General features: G+C 41.6%; 1 protein-coding gene across 2 annotated transcripts in view; it reads left to right on the top strand.

Annotated features, from left to right (window-relative positions):
* TLL2 (tolloid like 2) overlaps positions 1-17,461 on the top strand; it is a gene marked incomplete at its 3' end in the record, with an annotated part of 136,566 nt that overhangs the window by 62,237 nt on the left and 56,868 nt on the right. For both annotated transcript variants that reach the window (XM_082604196.1, XM_082604197.1), the window contains exon 3: positions 468-545. In XM_082604196.1, the coding sequence (XP_082460322.1) occupies positions 468-545 (78 nt within the window). The remainder of the gene's footprint in view (positions 1-467; positions 546-17,461) is intronic.

The raw sequence follows: 17,461 nt of genomic DNA, 5'->3' as shown, positions 1-17,461 counted from the left end.
CACCCCAAAGAGGAAACCAGGATGCCTGTATAAGCCAAGGCAGCAGCAACTGCCACATCACATATTTAGGAGTGGCACTGGTGACGTCTCCCTGCATCCTGGGCGGGGGACTCCAGAACCAGAGAGTGTCCTGTTTGCGTTGGGCTTTCTCAGGGAGTTGGGGGTTAGGAAGCTGACTTTGGGATTCGCCTGTTAACTTTGTATGTTTCACTCCAAGTGCCCTTGAACTGATCGAGGAGAGGCTACATTTATAATTTCTGAACTATGTTCATGGTTATAAGAAAGCAAGTTCTTTTTGGCCTGAGCATCGAGTAGGGGCCCAGTCATCCTTTGTTAAACAGATCTTTACTCACCCACTGGTGATTCTGAGCATCCCCCAGGTGACCAGGTTTGTTCCCTCATCTCATGGTGCTGGTGCAAAGAAGGCTGGTGCGTTCTCACGTTTCTTTTCTTCTTTGTTCCTTTAGGTGGGCTTGGAGAGCAGCCATCTGAGAGCTGGTCGAATGCCACAGCCACGAATACCAGCAGCGAGGGAGCTAGAGAGGGTAATGTGAGGCCCCACCAGGCCTTGGGGTACTCTTTGTTTTTCAGTTGTTGTAAATTTCACACAACCTAAAAGTTACCATTTTAACCATTTTAATGTGTACCATTTCGGGGCATTAAGTACATATACAATGTTGTGCCACCATCACCACTATCTAGTTCCAGTCTCACCCATTTCCCTCCCCCATCGCTGATCCTGGCTTTGGGAACCTCTTATTGTACCTTTTACTTTCAGTCTTAGTGAACTAGAAGCAGTGAATGAGGCGGGAGTGAGGCCTTTTGTTGAGTGGGGTGGGCCGTCTGCCAGAGAAAGGTATAAGGGTGGTATTTGGTTGCTCGGGGACTGGATGGCCTCCAGTTAGACTCTGCAGCCTGGGCGTGACTTTTCTCTCTAGCTCTTGGCTGGTGAGCTGAAGGCCCCGAGGACGGAGAGGAGGGATGACGAGGCTTTGGGAACTGGGGGTCTGACAGAATGAGTGGGCCTGGGAAGCAAGAAAGGGAACTAAAGCTGGGGTGGGGACTGGGAGGCAGGTGTAGACTAGAGACCCTGTGGACAGTTGCGGGGGGGCTGTCTGTGGCAGGGACTTGCCTGGAGGTACCACCTCTGCCTGTCTGCACACCAGTGCCCAGACGCGCGTGCGCTCTCAGAGATTCTAGCCTGGAGATTATGGGAGGCGCCTCACTGGAAGCATCTCGGTTTCGGAGAAGGTTTTCCTGTTCAGAAGCTGTGCTGGAGGAGAAGGGCTGCTGGGCTTCTGTCTGGCCTGCATCCTGCAGGAATCAGGGCTTGTTGCCGACAAGGGCATTTCTTCTATTGATACATAAAATTAACGCAGAGCAAAATGAATCATTTTTAAATGCCAGAATCCTGTGTTTCAGGGATGCTTCCGTAGAGGTGAAGTACAAATCATTATTCACTTTATTTTATGTTTTTTCTTTAATGTTATTTTATATTTTACACACACAACATATATATAACTTCACAGTAATGTACAACTGTGATGATATCATCATATACTTTTCTTAGTGTTGTGTTTTTTTCTTTTCCCTTTAATTTTGCTACCTCCTTCACTTCTTTTTTCCACATATTACCCCTCTACTTTTCCCCAGGTAATGCATGCTAATAACTTTGTTTTCACCCTTTCATATTTTTCTCCATGCACATATATTCACATATACACTGATGCAGAGATGTATACATATGCATACATAAACATACATATAAACATATATACAGATATGTTTTGTCATTTTTTAAAAAAAGGGATCATATTTGATACGTGTTTTTTATGCATTATGCTTTTCTCACTCATCAATACCTCATGGAAAACCCCTCCAAGACACTTGTATAACTTCAATTTATTCTTTTGAATAGTTGCAAAATATTCCTGGTATGAATGGGCCATAATTTATTCAACCCTTCCTTTATCAGTTAATACGTAGCTTCAAGTTTTTGCCATCATAAACAATGTTGCAGTAAAATACCTGAATATACATCCTTACACACTTAGTATGTTTGAAATAGATGTTCCTAAAATGCATTTCAAAAGGTGTAAGTGTGCTCCTTTCACCATATCCTCCCTGGCACTAGGTATTATCAGTGTTTTTAATAATGGAAATGATAGCTTATTATTAGTTAATTTGTATTTCTCTGACTCCTGGTGACTTTCAGCGTCTTTTCCTACCTTTGCCAGTGATTTGGGGGTGCACTTCTGTGACTCGCCTCTTCCTGTCCTTGGCCCATTTTCCTGTTGGCTTGCTGATCCCCTCTTAGCAGTCTGATCTCCTTTAGAGAGAGGCAGACTCTTCCACTCACACTCCCCACCACCACCATTTGACAAACGTGCGTCTGATTCTAAGTCACACCAAGTATTGCTGGGACCGTGGGCAGGGACCCTTTAAAATCTGTATTTTTCTGCTTTGCTTTCTCAAAGGTATTTTGACTTAGGTGTTTTCAGGCTCCCAGACACCTGGTAAAATCCGTGTCACTTCATTTTGGCCGCAGATGACCAGCACTTAGTGGTGAAAAAAGACACAGGGCGTGAGGATGAAACCAGAAGGATTTGCCATTACCCTTCAGTGATGTAGACGCCACACCTAATTTTTCCTTCATGATTTAAGTGATTTATTATGGCATGAAAACCACTCCCAAACTTAGTGACTTCAAACTGTGATTTGTTATCTCTCATGATTCTGTGCATTGACTGGGCTTGCCGGGGTGGTTCTTTGGCTGACGTCAGCTGGGGTCACTCACTTGATTACATTCATCTAGCAGCTGGGCTGGGCCGAGAGGGCCAAAAAAAAGCTTTAGTCACATGTTTTGTGCCTCACTGTGCCTCCACATGCTGTCTTTCCATATGGACCTTCACCATTCAGTTGTCTAAGGTTTTTGTATAGCATGGTAGCTGGCTTGCCAGAGAAAGGAGACGGAAGCCACCAGTCCACTTAAGGCATGGACTCTGAACTCTCAGCATGCTACTTCTGCCACATTCTGTTGGTCAAAATAAGCCAAAGGGCCAGCTCAGCTTCAAGGAAAAGAAAATAGATTCCACCCCTTAATGTGAGAAGTGGCATGAACTTACAGGGATGAGAGCTGTGGCCATGTCTGGAGACCATCTACTGCCTTCCCTCCCTGCATCTTTCCTGCTCGCCAGCAATAGCTATTGTCAGAATTTTTAATATTAATATTTACTGGTTTTTTGGGTGTCATATGACCCAACCAAATAAACGAACAGTCAGACACACTTGGCTTTGCATCCCAGCAAGCCACTTAGTAGTTACAGCCTTGGTTAAGTTATCCAGCTCCTCATTTAAGGTTTGGAGAGAATTAGAAACAATAGTTATTCAAAGTGCATAGCCATGTGTCTGGAACTTAAAAGGTACTCAATGAGTGTAGCTCTTCCCCTTCTTTCTCTCCACCTTCATCTCCAAGAATTAGATTCTCCAGCACTGAAAGTGCATCCTCCACCTCTGGACTGGGATTTCACAGCTGTTTAACAGCTGCACAGAAACACCATTAAGGAAGGCAGGAAGGAATAAGGCTCCCGCAGCCCATTAAAATTCTGCCTCTGGTTGGGTTGTACACAGTATTCACACTGCGACGAGAGATCTTCTTGGGTGTCTTAAGGAGGATGATGACAGCATTGCCCCACCCATGCCCCACACCCCTTCAGCTGGCTACATCCATAGTCTGCAGCCCCTCAAATGATCCTGGTGTGTTTCAAGAGGATAATGTCAAGGTTAGGCCAGTCCCTCCACTCTGTATTACAGCAGCAGACGAGCAGGTCTTTAAGCATCCAGGGTGAACCTGAGGAGGAAGGAGACCCCCAAGGTGAGGTGAAGGCCATCCCTTCTAGCTTGTTCCCCCAGCCTTCCCATCTGTCCCTCCAGGACACTGTCAGGTGCCAGCCTGGGTGCCTCTTGTTTTTGTTTGAATTAAAGATAAGGCAAGTTGTGTCAATCTCAGATTCCCCTTTAATCACAGCCCACCCCACTTCCACCACCTCCAGAAAAAGGGATCGCCCAAGCAGGAGAAAGGATCTGAGGGAAGCCCCTGGTTGGCTGGCTGCAGCACCAGGTGTATTTCCTGGCATTATGTTGCTCCCCTCAGCCCTGATGGCGGGGATTTGTGCTTCCAGCTTTGGGGAGGTCTGGGGGGCTTGGAGAATTGCTCACTCAACACCCCTTGGCAGACTGGTCTGAGGAGACTTCCTACCCTGGAGATGAGAGCTCAGCATGCATTACGGGGCCGATAATGGGATTAATGAAATGGAGTGTGTAACTGTTCCTCAAATGAAGCTGTGACTGTTTTGGTAGAGCCTGATTTCCAGAACCATATTCATAAACGAGAATGGACCTTTCACTTTCTGTAGCAGTCCCTAAGGGCTCTGTGCTGCAGCAAATAATAATGGAATCAGGTTGCATCAGAGAGCAGGGATCCCTCAAACTTGGGCACAGAGCATCACCTGAACCCCTGAATGTCACTTATGTCAGCATATCTGGGTGTAACCACTGAACCTGACTTCAGGCATTCTTTCTAGCCTGTCCCCAAATGCAGATGTGATGGTGATAACTGCAGCTCTCGTCGAGCCCTTACATGGCAGGTGTTTGATGTTCATTGCCTGGTTCCATGCCCATGACACCACCATGCAGCAGGAAGGAGATCTCAGGGGACAGTGGCTCGTCTAGAGCCACACAGGTAGTGAATGGCAGCATTTACCTTGAGCCTAAGTCCCCCCGACGCTGAATCTCTTGCTCTTAATCTTTGGGCTACATCAGTGGTTCTCAAACTTCCTTATACATCCGAATCACCTGGGGAGCCTGAAAAAGCACAGATGCCTTGACAGTCCTCTAGGCCAACTGAGTCCCAGTCTCAGGGCATGGGGGCAGACACCAGAATTTTTTAAAAGCTCCCTGATTGAATCCAATGTGCAGCGAAGTTTGGGAACCATCGTACAGATTAATCCACAGTCTCCCCCTTTACTGAGCCTTTCAAGATCGCCACAGGCAAGGTGCGAATTTGCCCATCACCCATGGGGTGAGGGTTATGCAGATGGTTGGACTGTCAGGGTGTTTACTTCCAGTGTAGGAAGGACTGGTTGACTAATCGAAAATCCGCAGTTCCTTGCTTGAGAAGGCTGGGTCAGGCCTGGTTCCATTTATAATACGGCTGTGCCTTCAGCTGGAAACGGAACATTGAATAGCTATGGCAGATTTTCAGAGAGGAGAGGGTACACTCCCAGAGCCAGAGAATTTAAATGGACTTTATCCCCCAGCCCACCCCACCCCCAGCATGTTAAATCCCTTCAGACACCCCTGAAGGGAGTCCTCCTCTGCATTTGCTCCTCTTCAGATGCAGCCCTCTTGGACCATAATAAATAATTACATCCTTCTATTTGGACTCCAATTCCAGATAGTAGTAATCCAAGAAAATCCAATAATGACAGTTGCATTAAGATCCTTCTTCCAGGCTAAGCAGAACATCTGTTTAGACATGTTTTTAATCGGCAAATGCTTCCTGTGTTGAGTCCTCAGCAAATTAAATTTCTCACTGGACCGAGGGGGAAGCTGTCATTCAATAACCCATCTCTGGAAATTACACCCCAGTCTCTTTCCAGGTGCACTTAAGATTTTCCCATGCTGACTCGGCTGCACCAGGCCCTTACATTACTGGGTCACATGTATATATAGCACAGCTTCTCTGAGAAACATTGGATTTCTTAGTGTTAGTCCCTCAGATAGAGAAGTACTGATATTTTTTCCCATTCTCCAAAGGAGAGTTGGCGGCGGAGGAAAATTAAGAGACTTGTTGAAAACCGTATGGGAAATAACAAACTTCCACTTGCTACATCACTGCCTGTGATTACTTAAGACAGGATTCTAAGGATTTAAACATTAAGGACTTCAGTGCTGCCAACATTTTGGAGAGGTTTCTGCCGCAGAATTGTTTAGACTGTTGGGTTGTTTATTTTTAGAATAACTCATCCATTCTTTAACAAATTAATTCAAAATCCAAGAGCACCGAATGCTTACCACCAGCCAGACGCTGTGCTGGGTGTGAATAGAGTGGTGAATGAGCCAACCACAGTCCCTGCCCCCATGGGGCTTCCAGTCTACTGGGGCAATTCACATTTGAAATCTGGATGCAATTTGTAGTCCTGGGCTGGGAGAGCAAGTTAGAATATCTGTAGAGGCCAAGCAGGTAATGTCAATGGGTGAAATGCCTGGATGGGACCCTGTGAAGTGGGAGATAGATTCTAGCAACCAGGAAAACATGTGCCCTGACTGTAGAGAACAGGTGCTACTTAACTGCTATGGGTTGTAAATGATGGAAGATGGGCCCACTGTTGCCAGATCTTTCCATTTTTAAAGAAAAACTAGAAAATCTGGATTTTTATGTGAAATTCCTTGATTTTTAAAAGTTGGCTTCTCAAATGAGAAGCCAACTTTGTTTTTAAACAAAACAAAACAAAAACCCAAAGTGTAGGCCAAAAGCATCCAGGCCAAACAAAACACATCTGTGGGTTGGGTTTATCCCAAGAGCTGCAAGAATAGGGATGGGACCTGCACCAGTGGGAGGGAGCTGTGAAGGAGGAAATGTTTCCACACACAAGGAAGCCCCTTTGCGGGTGGAGACTGCGGGTGGTGGAGAGGGGAAGCTCCGGAGCCACGGAGGAGAGTGCAGCAACAGGGGTGTGGAGGGCAAAGCGGAGAGATTCCCACACAGAGGATTGGTGCGGACCAGCACTCACCAGCCCGAGAGGCTTGTCTGCTCACCTGCCGGGGCGGGCAGGGGCTGGGAGCTGAGGCTCGGGCTTCGGAGGTCCCATCCCTGTTCTTTTGTCTCTGTTTTTTCTTTTCTCTTTTGCCCTACCCAGGTACGTGGGGAGTTTATCGCCTTTTGGGAGGTCTGAGGTCTTCTGCCAGCATTCAGTAGGTGTTCTGTAGGAGTTGTTCCACATGTAGATGTATTTCTGATCCCAGGGAGAGGACTGGGGTCGGCTGCGCGAACACAGTCTGAATGGGGCTAGTGCACCACAGCTAGCCAAGAGGGAGTCCAGGAAAAAGTCTGGACCTGCCAAAGAGGCAAGAGACTACTTCTTGCCTCTTTGTTTCCTGGTGCACTAGGAGAGGGGATTAAGAGTGCAGCTTAAAGGAGCTCCAGAGACAGCATGAGCCACGGCTATCAGAGCAGACCCCAGAGACGGGCATGAGACTCTAAGGCTGCTGCTGGAGCCACCAAGAAGCCTTTGAGCGAGCACAGGTCACTATCCACACCTCCCCTCCTGGGAGCCTGTGCAGCCCGCCACTGCCAGGGTCCCGTGATCCAGGGACAACTTCCCCGGGAGAACGCATGGCGCGCCTCAGGTTGGTGCAACGTCACGCTGGCCTCTGCCGCTGCAGGCTCGCCCCGAGCTCTGTACCCCTCCCTCCCCACGGCCTGAGTGAGCCAGAGCCCCCGAATCAGCTGCTCCTTTAACCCCGTCCTTTCTGAGCAAAGAACAGATGCCCTCAGGCTACCTACACGCAGAGGCAGGGCCAAATCCGAAGCTGAACCCCAGGAGCTGTGCGAACAAAGAAGAGAAAGGGAAATCTCATCCAGCAGCCTCAGGAGCAGTGGATTAAACCTCCACAAGCAACTTGATGTACCCTGCATCTGTGGAATACCAGAATAGACAACGAATCATCCCAAACTGAGGAGGTGGACTTTGGGAGCAACGATATATATATATTTCCCCTTTTTCTCTTTTTGTGACTGTGTATCTGTATGCTTCTGTGTGTGATTTTGTCTGTATAGCTTTGCTATTACCATTTGTCCGAGGGTTCTGTCTGTCTGTTTTGTTTCTTTGTTCTTTTTTTAGTATATTTTTTACTCTTGTTATCATTGGTTGATTTGCTTTTTGGTTTCCTTGCTCTCTTCTTTCTTTCTTTTTTTATTTTTTTTTTTTTTTTTTTTTTTGCTGTACGCGGGCCTCTCACTGCTGTGGCCTCTCCCATTGCGGAGCACAGGCTCCGGACACACAGGCTCCGCGGCCATGGCTCGCGGGCCCAGCCGCTCCGCGGCATGTGGGATCTTCCGGGATCGGGGCACGAACCCGTGTCCCCTGCATCGGCAGGCGGACTCCCAACCACTGCGCCACCAGGGAAGCCCATCTTTCTTTTTTTTTTTAAATTACTTTTTAAATTTTTTCAATAATTATTTTTTATTTTAATAACTTTATTTTATCTTTTTCTTTCTTTCTTTCTCCCTTTTATTCTGAGCCATATGGATGACAGGCTCTTGGTGCTCGAGCCAGGATCAGGGCTGTGCATTTTAGGTGGGAGAGCCAAGTTCAGGACATTGGTCCACCAGAAACCTCCCAGTTCCATGTAATATCAAATGGTGAAAATCTCCCAGAGATCTCCATCTCAATGCCAAGACCCAGCTCCACTCAACGACCGGCAAGCTACATTGCTGGACACCCTATGCCAAACAACTAACAAGACAGGAACATGACCCCACCCATTAGCAGAGAGGCTGCCTAAAATCATAATAAGGTCACAGACATCCAAAAACACACCACCAGACGTGGACCTGCCCACCAGAGACAGAAGATCCAGCCTCATCCACCAGAACACAGGTACTAGTCCCCTCCACTAGAAAGCCTACACAACCCACTGAACCAACCTTAGCCACTGGAGGCAGACACTAAAAACAACGGGAACTACGAACCGGCAGCCTGCGAAAAGGAGACCTCAAACACAGTAAGTTAAGCAAAATGAGAAGACAGAGAAACACACAGCAGATGAAGGAGCAAGGTAAAAACCCACCAGACCTAACAAATGCAGAGGAAAATAGTCAGTCTACCTGAAAAAGAATTCAGAATAATGATAGTAAAGATGATCCAAAATCATGGAAATAGAATGGAGAAAATACAAGAAACGTTTAACAAGGACCTAGAAGAACTAAAGAGCAAACAAACAATAATGAACAACACAATAAATGAAATTAAAAATTCTCTAGAAGGAATAAATAGCAGAATAACTGAGACAGAAGAACGGATAAGTGACCTGGAAGATAATATAGTGGAAATAACTACCGCAGAGCAGAATAAAGAAAAAAGAATGAAAAGATTGAGGACAGTCTCAGAGACATCTGGGACAACGTTAAACATACCAACATTCGAATTATAGGGGTCCCAGAAGAAGAGGAGAAAAAGAAAGGGATTGTGAAAATATTTGAAGAGATTATAGTTGAAAACTTCCCTAATATGGGAAAGGAAATAGTTAATCATGTCCAGGAAGCACAGAGAGTTCCATACAGGATAAATCCTAGGAGAAACACTCCAAGACACATATCAATCAAACTATCAAAAATTAAATACAAAAAAAAATACTAAAAGCATCAAGGGAAAAGCAACAAGTAACATACGGGGAATTCCCATAAGGTTAACAGCTGATCTTTCAGTGGAAACTCTGCAAGCCAGAAGGGAGGGGCAGGACATGTTTAAAGTGATGAAAGAGAAAAACCTACAACCAAGATTACTCTACCCAGCAAGGATCTTATTCAGATCCGACGGAGAATTTAAAACCTTTACAGACAAGCAAAAGCTAAGAGAATTCAGCACCACCAAACCAGCTTTACAACAAATGCTAAAGGAACTTCTCTAGGCAGAAAACACAAGAGAAAGAAAAGACCTACAATAACAAACCCAAAACAATTAAGAAAATGGCAATAGGAACATACGTATCGATAATTACCTTAAATGTAAATGGATTAAATGCTCCAACCAAAAGACATAGACTGGCTGAATGGATACAAAAACAAGACCCGTATATATGCTGTCTACAAGAGACCCACTTCAGACCTAGGGACACATACTGACTGAAAGTGAGGGGATGGAAAAAGATATCCCATGCAAATGGAAATCAAAAGGAAGCTGAAGTAGCAATTCTCATATCAGACAAAATAGACTTTAAAACAAAGACTATTACAAGAGATAAAGAAGGACACTACAGGGGCTTCCCTGGTGGCGCAGTGGTTGAGAATCTGCCTGCTAATGCAGGGGACACGGGTTCGAGCCCTGGTCTGGGAAGATCCCACATGCCGCGGAGCAACTAGCCCCGTGAGCCACAAATACTGAGCCTGCGCGTCTGGAGCCTGTGCTCCGCAACGAGAGGCCGCGATAGTGAGAGGCCCGCGCACCGCGATGAGGAGTGGCCCCCGCTTGCCACAACTAGAGAAAGCCCTCGCACAGAAACGAAGAGCCAACACAGCCATAAATAAATGAATAAATAAATAAAAATTAAAAAAAAAAAAAGAAGGACACTACATAATGATCAAGGAATCAATCCAAGAAGAAGATAGAACAATTGTAAATATTTATGCACCCAACATAGGAGCACCTCAATACATAAGGCAAATACTAACAGCCATAAAAGGGGAAATCAACAGTAACACAATCATGGTAGGGGACTTTAACACCCTACATTCACCAATGGACAGATCATCCAAAATGAAAATAAATAAGGAAGCACAAGCTTTAAATACTACATTATACAAGATAGACTTAACTGATATTTATAGGACATTCCATCCAAAAACAACAGAATACACTTTCTTCTCAAGTGTTCATGGAACATTCTCCAGGATAGATTGTATCTTGGGTCACAAATCAAGCCTTGGTAAATTTAAGAAAATTGAAATCGTATCAAGTATCTTTTCTGACCACAATGCTATGAGACTAGATATCAATTACAGGAAGAAATGTGTAAAAAATACAAACACATGGAGGCTAAACAATACACTACTTAATAACCAAGAGATCACTGAAGAAATCAAAGAGGCAATCAAAAAATACCTAGAAACAAATGACAATGAAAACACGATGACCCAAAACCTATGGGATGTAGAAAAATCAGTTCTAAGAGGGAAGTTTATAACAATACAATCCTACCTTAAGAAACAAGAAACATCTCAAATAAACAACCTAACCTTACACCTAAAGGAATTAGAGAAAAAAGAACCAAAAAACCCCCAAAGGTAGCAGAAGAAAAGAAATCATAAAGATCAGATCAGAAATAAATGAAAAAGAAATGAAGGAAACAATAGCAAAGATCAATAAAACTAAAAGCTGGTTCTTTGAGAAGATAAACAAAATTGATAAACCACTAGCCAGACTCATCAGGAAAAAAAGGGAGAAGACTCAAATCAATAGAATTAGAAATGAAAAAGGAGAAGTAACAACTGACACTGCAGAAATACAAAGGATGATGAGAGATTACTACAAGCAACTCCATGCAAATAAAGTGGACAACCTGGAAGAAATGGACAAATTCTTAGAAATGCACAACCTTCCGAGACTGAACCAGGAAGAAATAGGAAATATGATTAGACCAGTCACAAGCACTGAAATTGAAACTGTGATTAAACATCTTCTAACAAACAAAAGCCCAGGACCAGATGGCTTCACAGGCGAATTCTATCAAACATTTAGAGAAGAGCTAACACCTATCCTTCCCAAACTCTTCCAAAATATAGCAGAGGAGGAACACTCCCAAACTCATTTTACCAGGCCACCCTCACCCTGATACCAAAACCAGACAAAGATGTCACAAAGAAAGAAAACTACAGGCCAGTATCACTGATGAACATAGATGCAAAAATCCTCAACAAAATACTAACAAAGAGAATCAGACAGCACATTAAAAGGATCATACAGCATGATCAAGTGGGGTTTATCCCAGGAATGCAAGAATTCTTCACTATATGCAAATAAATCAATGTGATACACCATATTAACAAATTGAAGGAGAAAAACCATATGATCATCTCAACAGATGCAGAGAAAGCTTTTGACAAAGTTCAATACCATTTATGATAAAAACTCTCCAGAAAGTAGGCATAGAGGGAACTTACCTCAACATAATAAAGGCCATGTTTGACAAACCCACAGTCAACATCGTCCTCAATGGTGAAAAACTGAAACCATTTCCACTAAGATCAGTAACAAGACAAGGTTGCCCATTCTCACCACTATTTTTCAATATAGTTTTGGAAGTTTTAGCCACAGCAATCAGAGAAGAAAAAGAAATCCAAATCAGAAAAGAAGAAGTAAAGTTGTCACTGTTTGCAGGTGACATGCTACTATACATAGAGAACCCTAAAGATGCTACCAGAAAACTACTAGAGCTAATCAATGAATTTGGTAAAGTAGCAGGATACAAAAGTAATGCACAGAACTCTCTTGCATTCCTGTACACTAATGATGAAAAATCTGAAAGTGAAATTAATAGAACACTTGATTTACCATTGCAACAAAATATCTAGGAATAAACCTACCTAAGGAGACAAAAGACCTGTATGCAGAAAATTATAAGACACTGATGAAAGAAATTAAAGATGTTACAAATAGATGGAGAGATATATCATGTTCTTGGATTGGAAGAATCAACATTGTGAAAATGACTATATTACCGAAAGCAATGTATAGATTCAATGCAATCCGTATCAAACTACCACTGGCATTTTTCACAGAACTAGAACAAAAAATTTCACAATTTGTATGGAAAAACAAAGACTCCGAATAGCCAAAGCAATCTTGAGAAAGAAGAATGGAGCTGGAGGAATCAGGCTCCCTGACTTCAGACTATACTACAAAGCTACAGTAATCAAGACAGTATGGTACTGGCACAAAAACAACAATATAGATCAATGGAACAGGATAGAAAGCCCAGAGATAAACCCACGCACATATGGTCACCTTATTTTTGATAAAGGAGGCAAGAATATACAATGGAGAAAAGACAGACTCTTCAATAAATGGTGCTGGGAAAACTGGACAGCTACATCTAAAAGAATGAAATTGGAACACTCCCTAACACCAAGCACAAAAATAAACTCAAAATTGATTAAAGACCTAAATGTAAGGCCTAAACGTAAGGCCAGACACTATAAAACTCTTAAGGGAAAACATAGGGAGAACACTCTTTGACATAAATCACAGCAAGATCCTTTTTGACCCACCTCCTAGAGAAATGGAAATAAAAACAAAAATAAACAAATGGGACCTAATGAAACGTCAAAGCTTTTGCACAGCAAAGGAAACCATGAGCAAGACGAAAAGACAACCCTCAGAATGGGAGAAAATATTTGCAAATGAAGCAACTGACAAAGGATTAATCTCCAAAATTTAAAAGCAGCTCATGCAGCTCAATATCAAAAAAACAACAACACAATCCAAAAATGGGTAGAAGACCTAAATAGACATTTCTTCTAAAGAAGATATACAGATTGCCAACAAACACATGAAAGGATGCTCAACATCACTAGTCATTAGAGAAATGCAAATCAAAACTACAATGAGGTATCACCTCACAGCAGTCAGAATGGCCATCATGAAAAAATCTAGAAACAATAAATGCTGTAGAGGGTGTGGAGAAAAGGGAATGCTCTTGCACTGTCGGTGGGAATGTAAATTGATACAGCCACTATGGAGAACAGTATGGAGGTTCCTTAAAAAGCTAAAAATAGAACTACCATATGACCCAGCAATTCCACTACTGGGCACATACCCTGAGAAAACCATAATTCAAAAAGACATGTACCACAATGTTCATTGCAGTACTATTAATCATAGCCAGGACATGGAAGCAACCTAAGTTGACTATCGACTGGTGGATGGATAAAGAAGATGTGGCACATATATACAATGGAATATTACTCCGCCATAAAAAAAAACGAAATTGACTTATTTGTAGTGAGGTGGATGGACCTAGAGTCTGTCATACAGAGTGAAATAAGTCAGAAAGAGAAACAAATACCATGTGCTAACACATATATGTGGAATCTAAAAAAAAAAAAAAGGTTCTGAAGAACCTAGGGACAGGACAGGAATAAAGATGCAGATATAGAGAGTGGAGTTGAGGTCACAGGGAAGGGGAAGGGTAAGCTGGGACGAAGTGAGAGAGTGGCATGGACATATATACACTACCAAATGTAAAATCGATAGCTAATGGGAAGCTGCCACATAGCACAGGGAGATCAGCTCAGTGCTTTGTGACTACCTAGAGGGATGGGATAGGGAGGGTGGAGGGAAACACAAGAGGGAGGAGATATGGGGATATATGTATATGTATGGCTGGTTCACTTTGTTATAAAGCAGAAACTAACACACCATTTTAGAGCAATTGTACTCCAATAAAGATGTTAAAAAATAAACAAACAGAAAACCAAAATAGTTCTAGAAGTCGTAGACACTGTAATAAGGCAAGAAAAAAATTAAAGGCATACAAATTGGAAAGGAATAAATAAAACTGTTCTGATTTTCAAATGACATGTTTGTCTATGTAGAAGATCTCAAGGAATCTACCACAAACAAACAACTCGTAGAACTAATAAGTGAGTTTAAGAAGATGGCAGAATACAAGACCAAAACACAAAAAAATGCTTATATTTCTAATAATAAACTACAGAAACCAAGATTAAAAACACAATACCATTTATAATCACTCAACAAAAATGAAATACTTATACACTTTAAAAAACATGTATAATATTTGTGTATTGAAAATTACACAATGCAGGTGAAAGAAATAAAGATCTACATAAATGGAGAGAAATACCATGTCCATGGATTGGAAGGAAGACTCAATATAGTAAAGATGCCAGTTCTCTCCAAATTGATCTGTAGTTTTAATGTAATTCCCATTAAAATCTCAGCACTTTTTTTGTAGACATAGATAAGCTTACTTTAAAATTTGCATGGAAAGACACAAAATGCATGTGGAAACATAGCTAAAACAATGGAAAAGAAATCTAAAATGAGAGTAATCACTCTTCCTCATTATCCCTGGGGGATTGGTTCCAGGACCCTTCACGGATACCAAAATCTGTGGATGCTTCAGCACCTTATATAAAATGGCATAGTATTTACATATAAACTATGCACATCCTCCCATATACTTCAAATCATCTCCAGATTACTTTTAATACCTAATGCATTGTAAATGCTACATATTTGCTGGTGCACGGCAAATTCAAGTTTTGCTTTTTGGACCTCTCTGGCTCAAAAGTACTTTTGAGCCACAGTTGTTTGAATCTCCAATGCTAAACCCAGGGATATGGAGGACTGACTGTATATAATTACAGTAATAAGACAGTGTTATATTACCAGAGGGATAAACACATTGATCAATGGAACATAATAGAGAACCCAGAAATAAACCCTATTACTATATGACCCAGCAGTTCCACTCTTGGGTATTTATCTCAGGGAAATAAAAATCTTCACAAAGACACCTGTTCATGAATATTCATAACAGGTTTGTTTGTAAGAGCTGAAAACAACCCAGATGTCCTTCAACAGGTGAGTGGTTAAACAAACTGTGTACTACTCAACAATAAAAAGAAACTATTGATACATGCAGCAACTTGGATGAATCTCCAGGGAATTGCACTGAGTGAGAAAAGCCAATTCCCAAAGGTTATATATTGTAGGATTCCTTTTAAATAATATTCTTCAAATGAAAACATTTTTGCAATGGAGAACAGATTAGTGGTTGAGAGTTTAGGGATGGGTTGGGAGGGAGGGGAAGGGAGGTGGATGTGATTTTAAAATGACAATATGAGGGATCCTTATGGTGATGGAACTATTCAGTATCTTGAATGTGGTGGTAGATACACAAACCTATACACGTGATAAAATTGTGTAGAACTAGATGCACACACACAAGTATACATAATGGTGGGGAAATCTTAATAAGATCAGTAGATGTCCATATCCCAGTTGTGATACTGTACTATAGCTTCATAAAATATTTCTATTGGGGAAAACAGAGTAAAGGGTATACAAAATCTCTCAGTATTATTTCTTGCAACTTCATGTGGATCTACAATTATTTCAAAAATTTTTCAATTTACAAAAACTATTTCATACACAGTAAAAAAGTAATATTGAACCTCAACATTATGACCATTGCAAAACTTGTTTTATTGTTTGTTGTGGGAAATGTATTGCTCACAGAATAACACCTATTGAATGACTCATTTAAAACAAAAAACATAATTACACAAAAAGATTGAAAATATGTAGATGCAGAAAAGTTATATGAGGCAAACCCTAATCAAAATAAAACTGGCATAGCAATATTAACATCAGTCAAAATAATCTTTATTATGGATGAACATTATTACAGATAAAGAGGGTATTTAATGATGAAAGAAGCAATTTAGCTGGAACATTTAACAACCCTTAACTTGTCTTATTTAACTAACATAGCCTTGAACAATGTGAAGGAAAAATTAAAAATAAAGGAGAAGATGACAGTTCACAAACTTAGTTCTCAAGGTTGTTTAAAACACTTCTCTCGGTAGCAGATACACTAGGAGCCAAAAACATTTGTAAATAGAATATTTGAACAACATATGTAGCACCCTTCAACCATTAATTTTGGAAACTGATGCACATTATTTCAAGGTTATAAGGAATATTTATAAAAACTATCACGTAGTGGGCTACAAAGCAAGGCTCAAAACACCAAAGAATTGATACCTTGGAGCATGGGCCACCATCCATGGCCAGAAGCCCAAATCCAGCCTGCCATCTGTTTTTGCAAATAAAATGTTATTGGAACACAGCCATACCCATTCATTTACACAGTGTCTATGGCTGCTTTCACACTATAATAGCAGAGTTGGGTAGTTGCAACAGAGAATATATTAACCACAAAACTTAAAATATTTACTATCTGGCTTTTTACAGAAAAAGTTTGCTGACCTGTGCCTTGGAGATTAGGTCCTTGGAACACAAAGCAATGTTAGACATCAATAACACACAGAGAGACAAATGTTTAGAAATTAAAAATCACACCTCTAAATAATCCAAGGATCAAAGAAGAAAGTCCAAATGGAACTTACAGAATATATCAAAGTCTAACATTGAAATGTACATGTCAAAAGATGGGATGCAGGAAAAGAGGAACTCAGAGAAATTTTAGTGTTAGAATGGTAATATTAGAATGTAAGAAAGATTGAAAATTAATGTGCCAATCATTCAACTCAAGAAGCTAGAAAAGGATGGCTGATTGATTTGTTACAAAGGTGCCAAGACAATTCCATGGGGGGAAAACTAGTCTTTTCATCAAATGGTGCTAGTAGAACTGGATATTGCATACAAAAGAATGAAATTAGACCCCAACCTCACACTGTATACAAAAATTAACTCAAAATGATTGAAGAGCTAAATACAAGAGCTAAAACTATAGAACTAAACATAGATATAAATCATTATGAGTTTGGATTAAGCTGTATAGGTACACCTCAGAAATATTGTAGGTTCGGTTTCAGACTACTGCAATAAAATGAATATGGCAATAAAGTGAGTTGCACAAATTTTTTGGTTTCCCACTGCATATAAAAGTTATGTTTACAATATACTGT

Source organism: Mesoplodon mirus, assembly GCF_964341445.2.
Source record: "Mesoplodon mirus genome assembly, chromosome: 2".
Taxonomy (NCBI): Eukaryota; Metazoa; Chordata; class Mammalia; order Artiodactyla; family Ziphiidae; genus Mesoplodon; species Mesoplodon mirus.
This window is presented reverse-complemented; position numbering and strand designations above follow the sequence as displayed.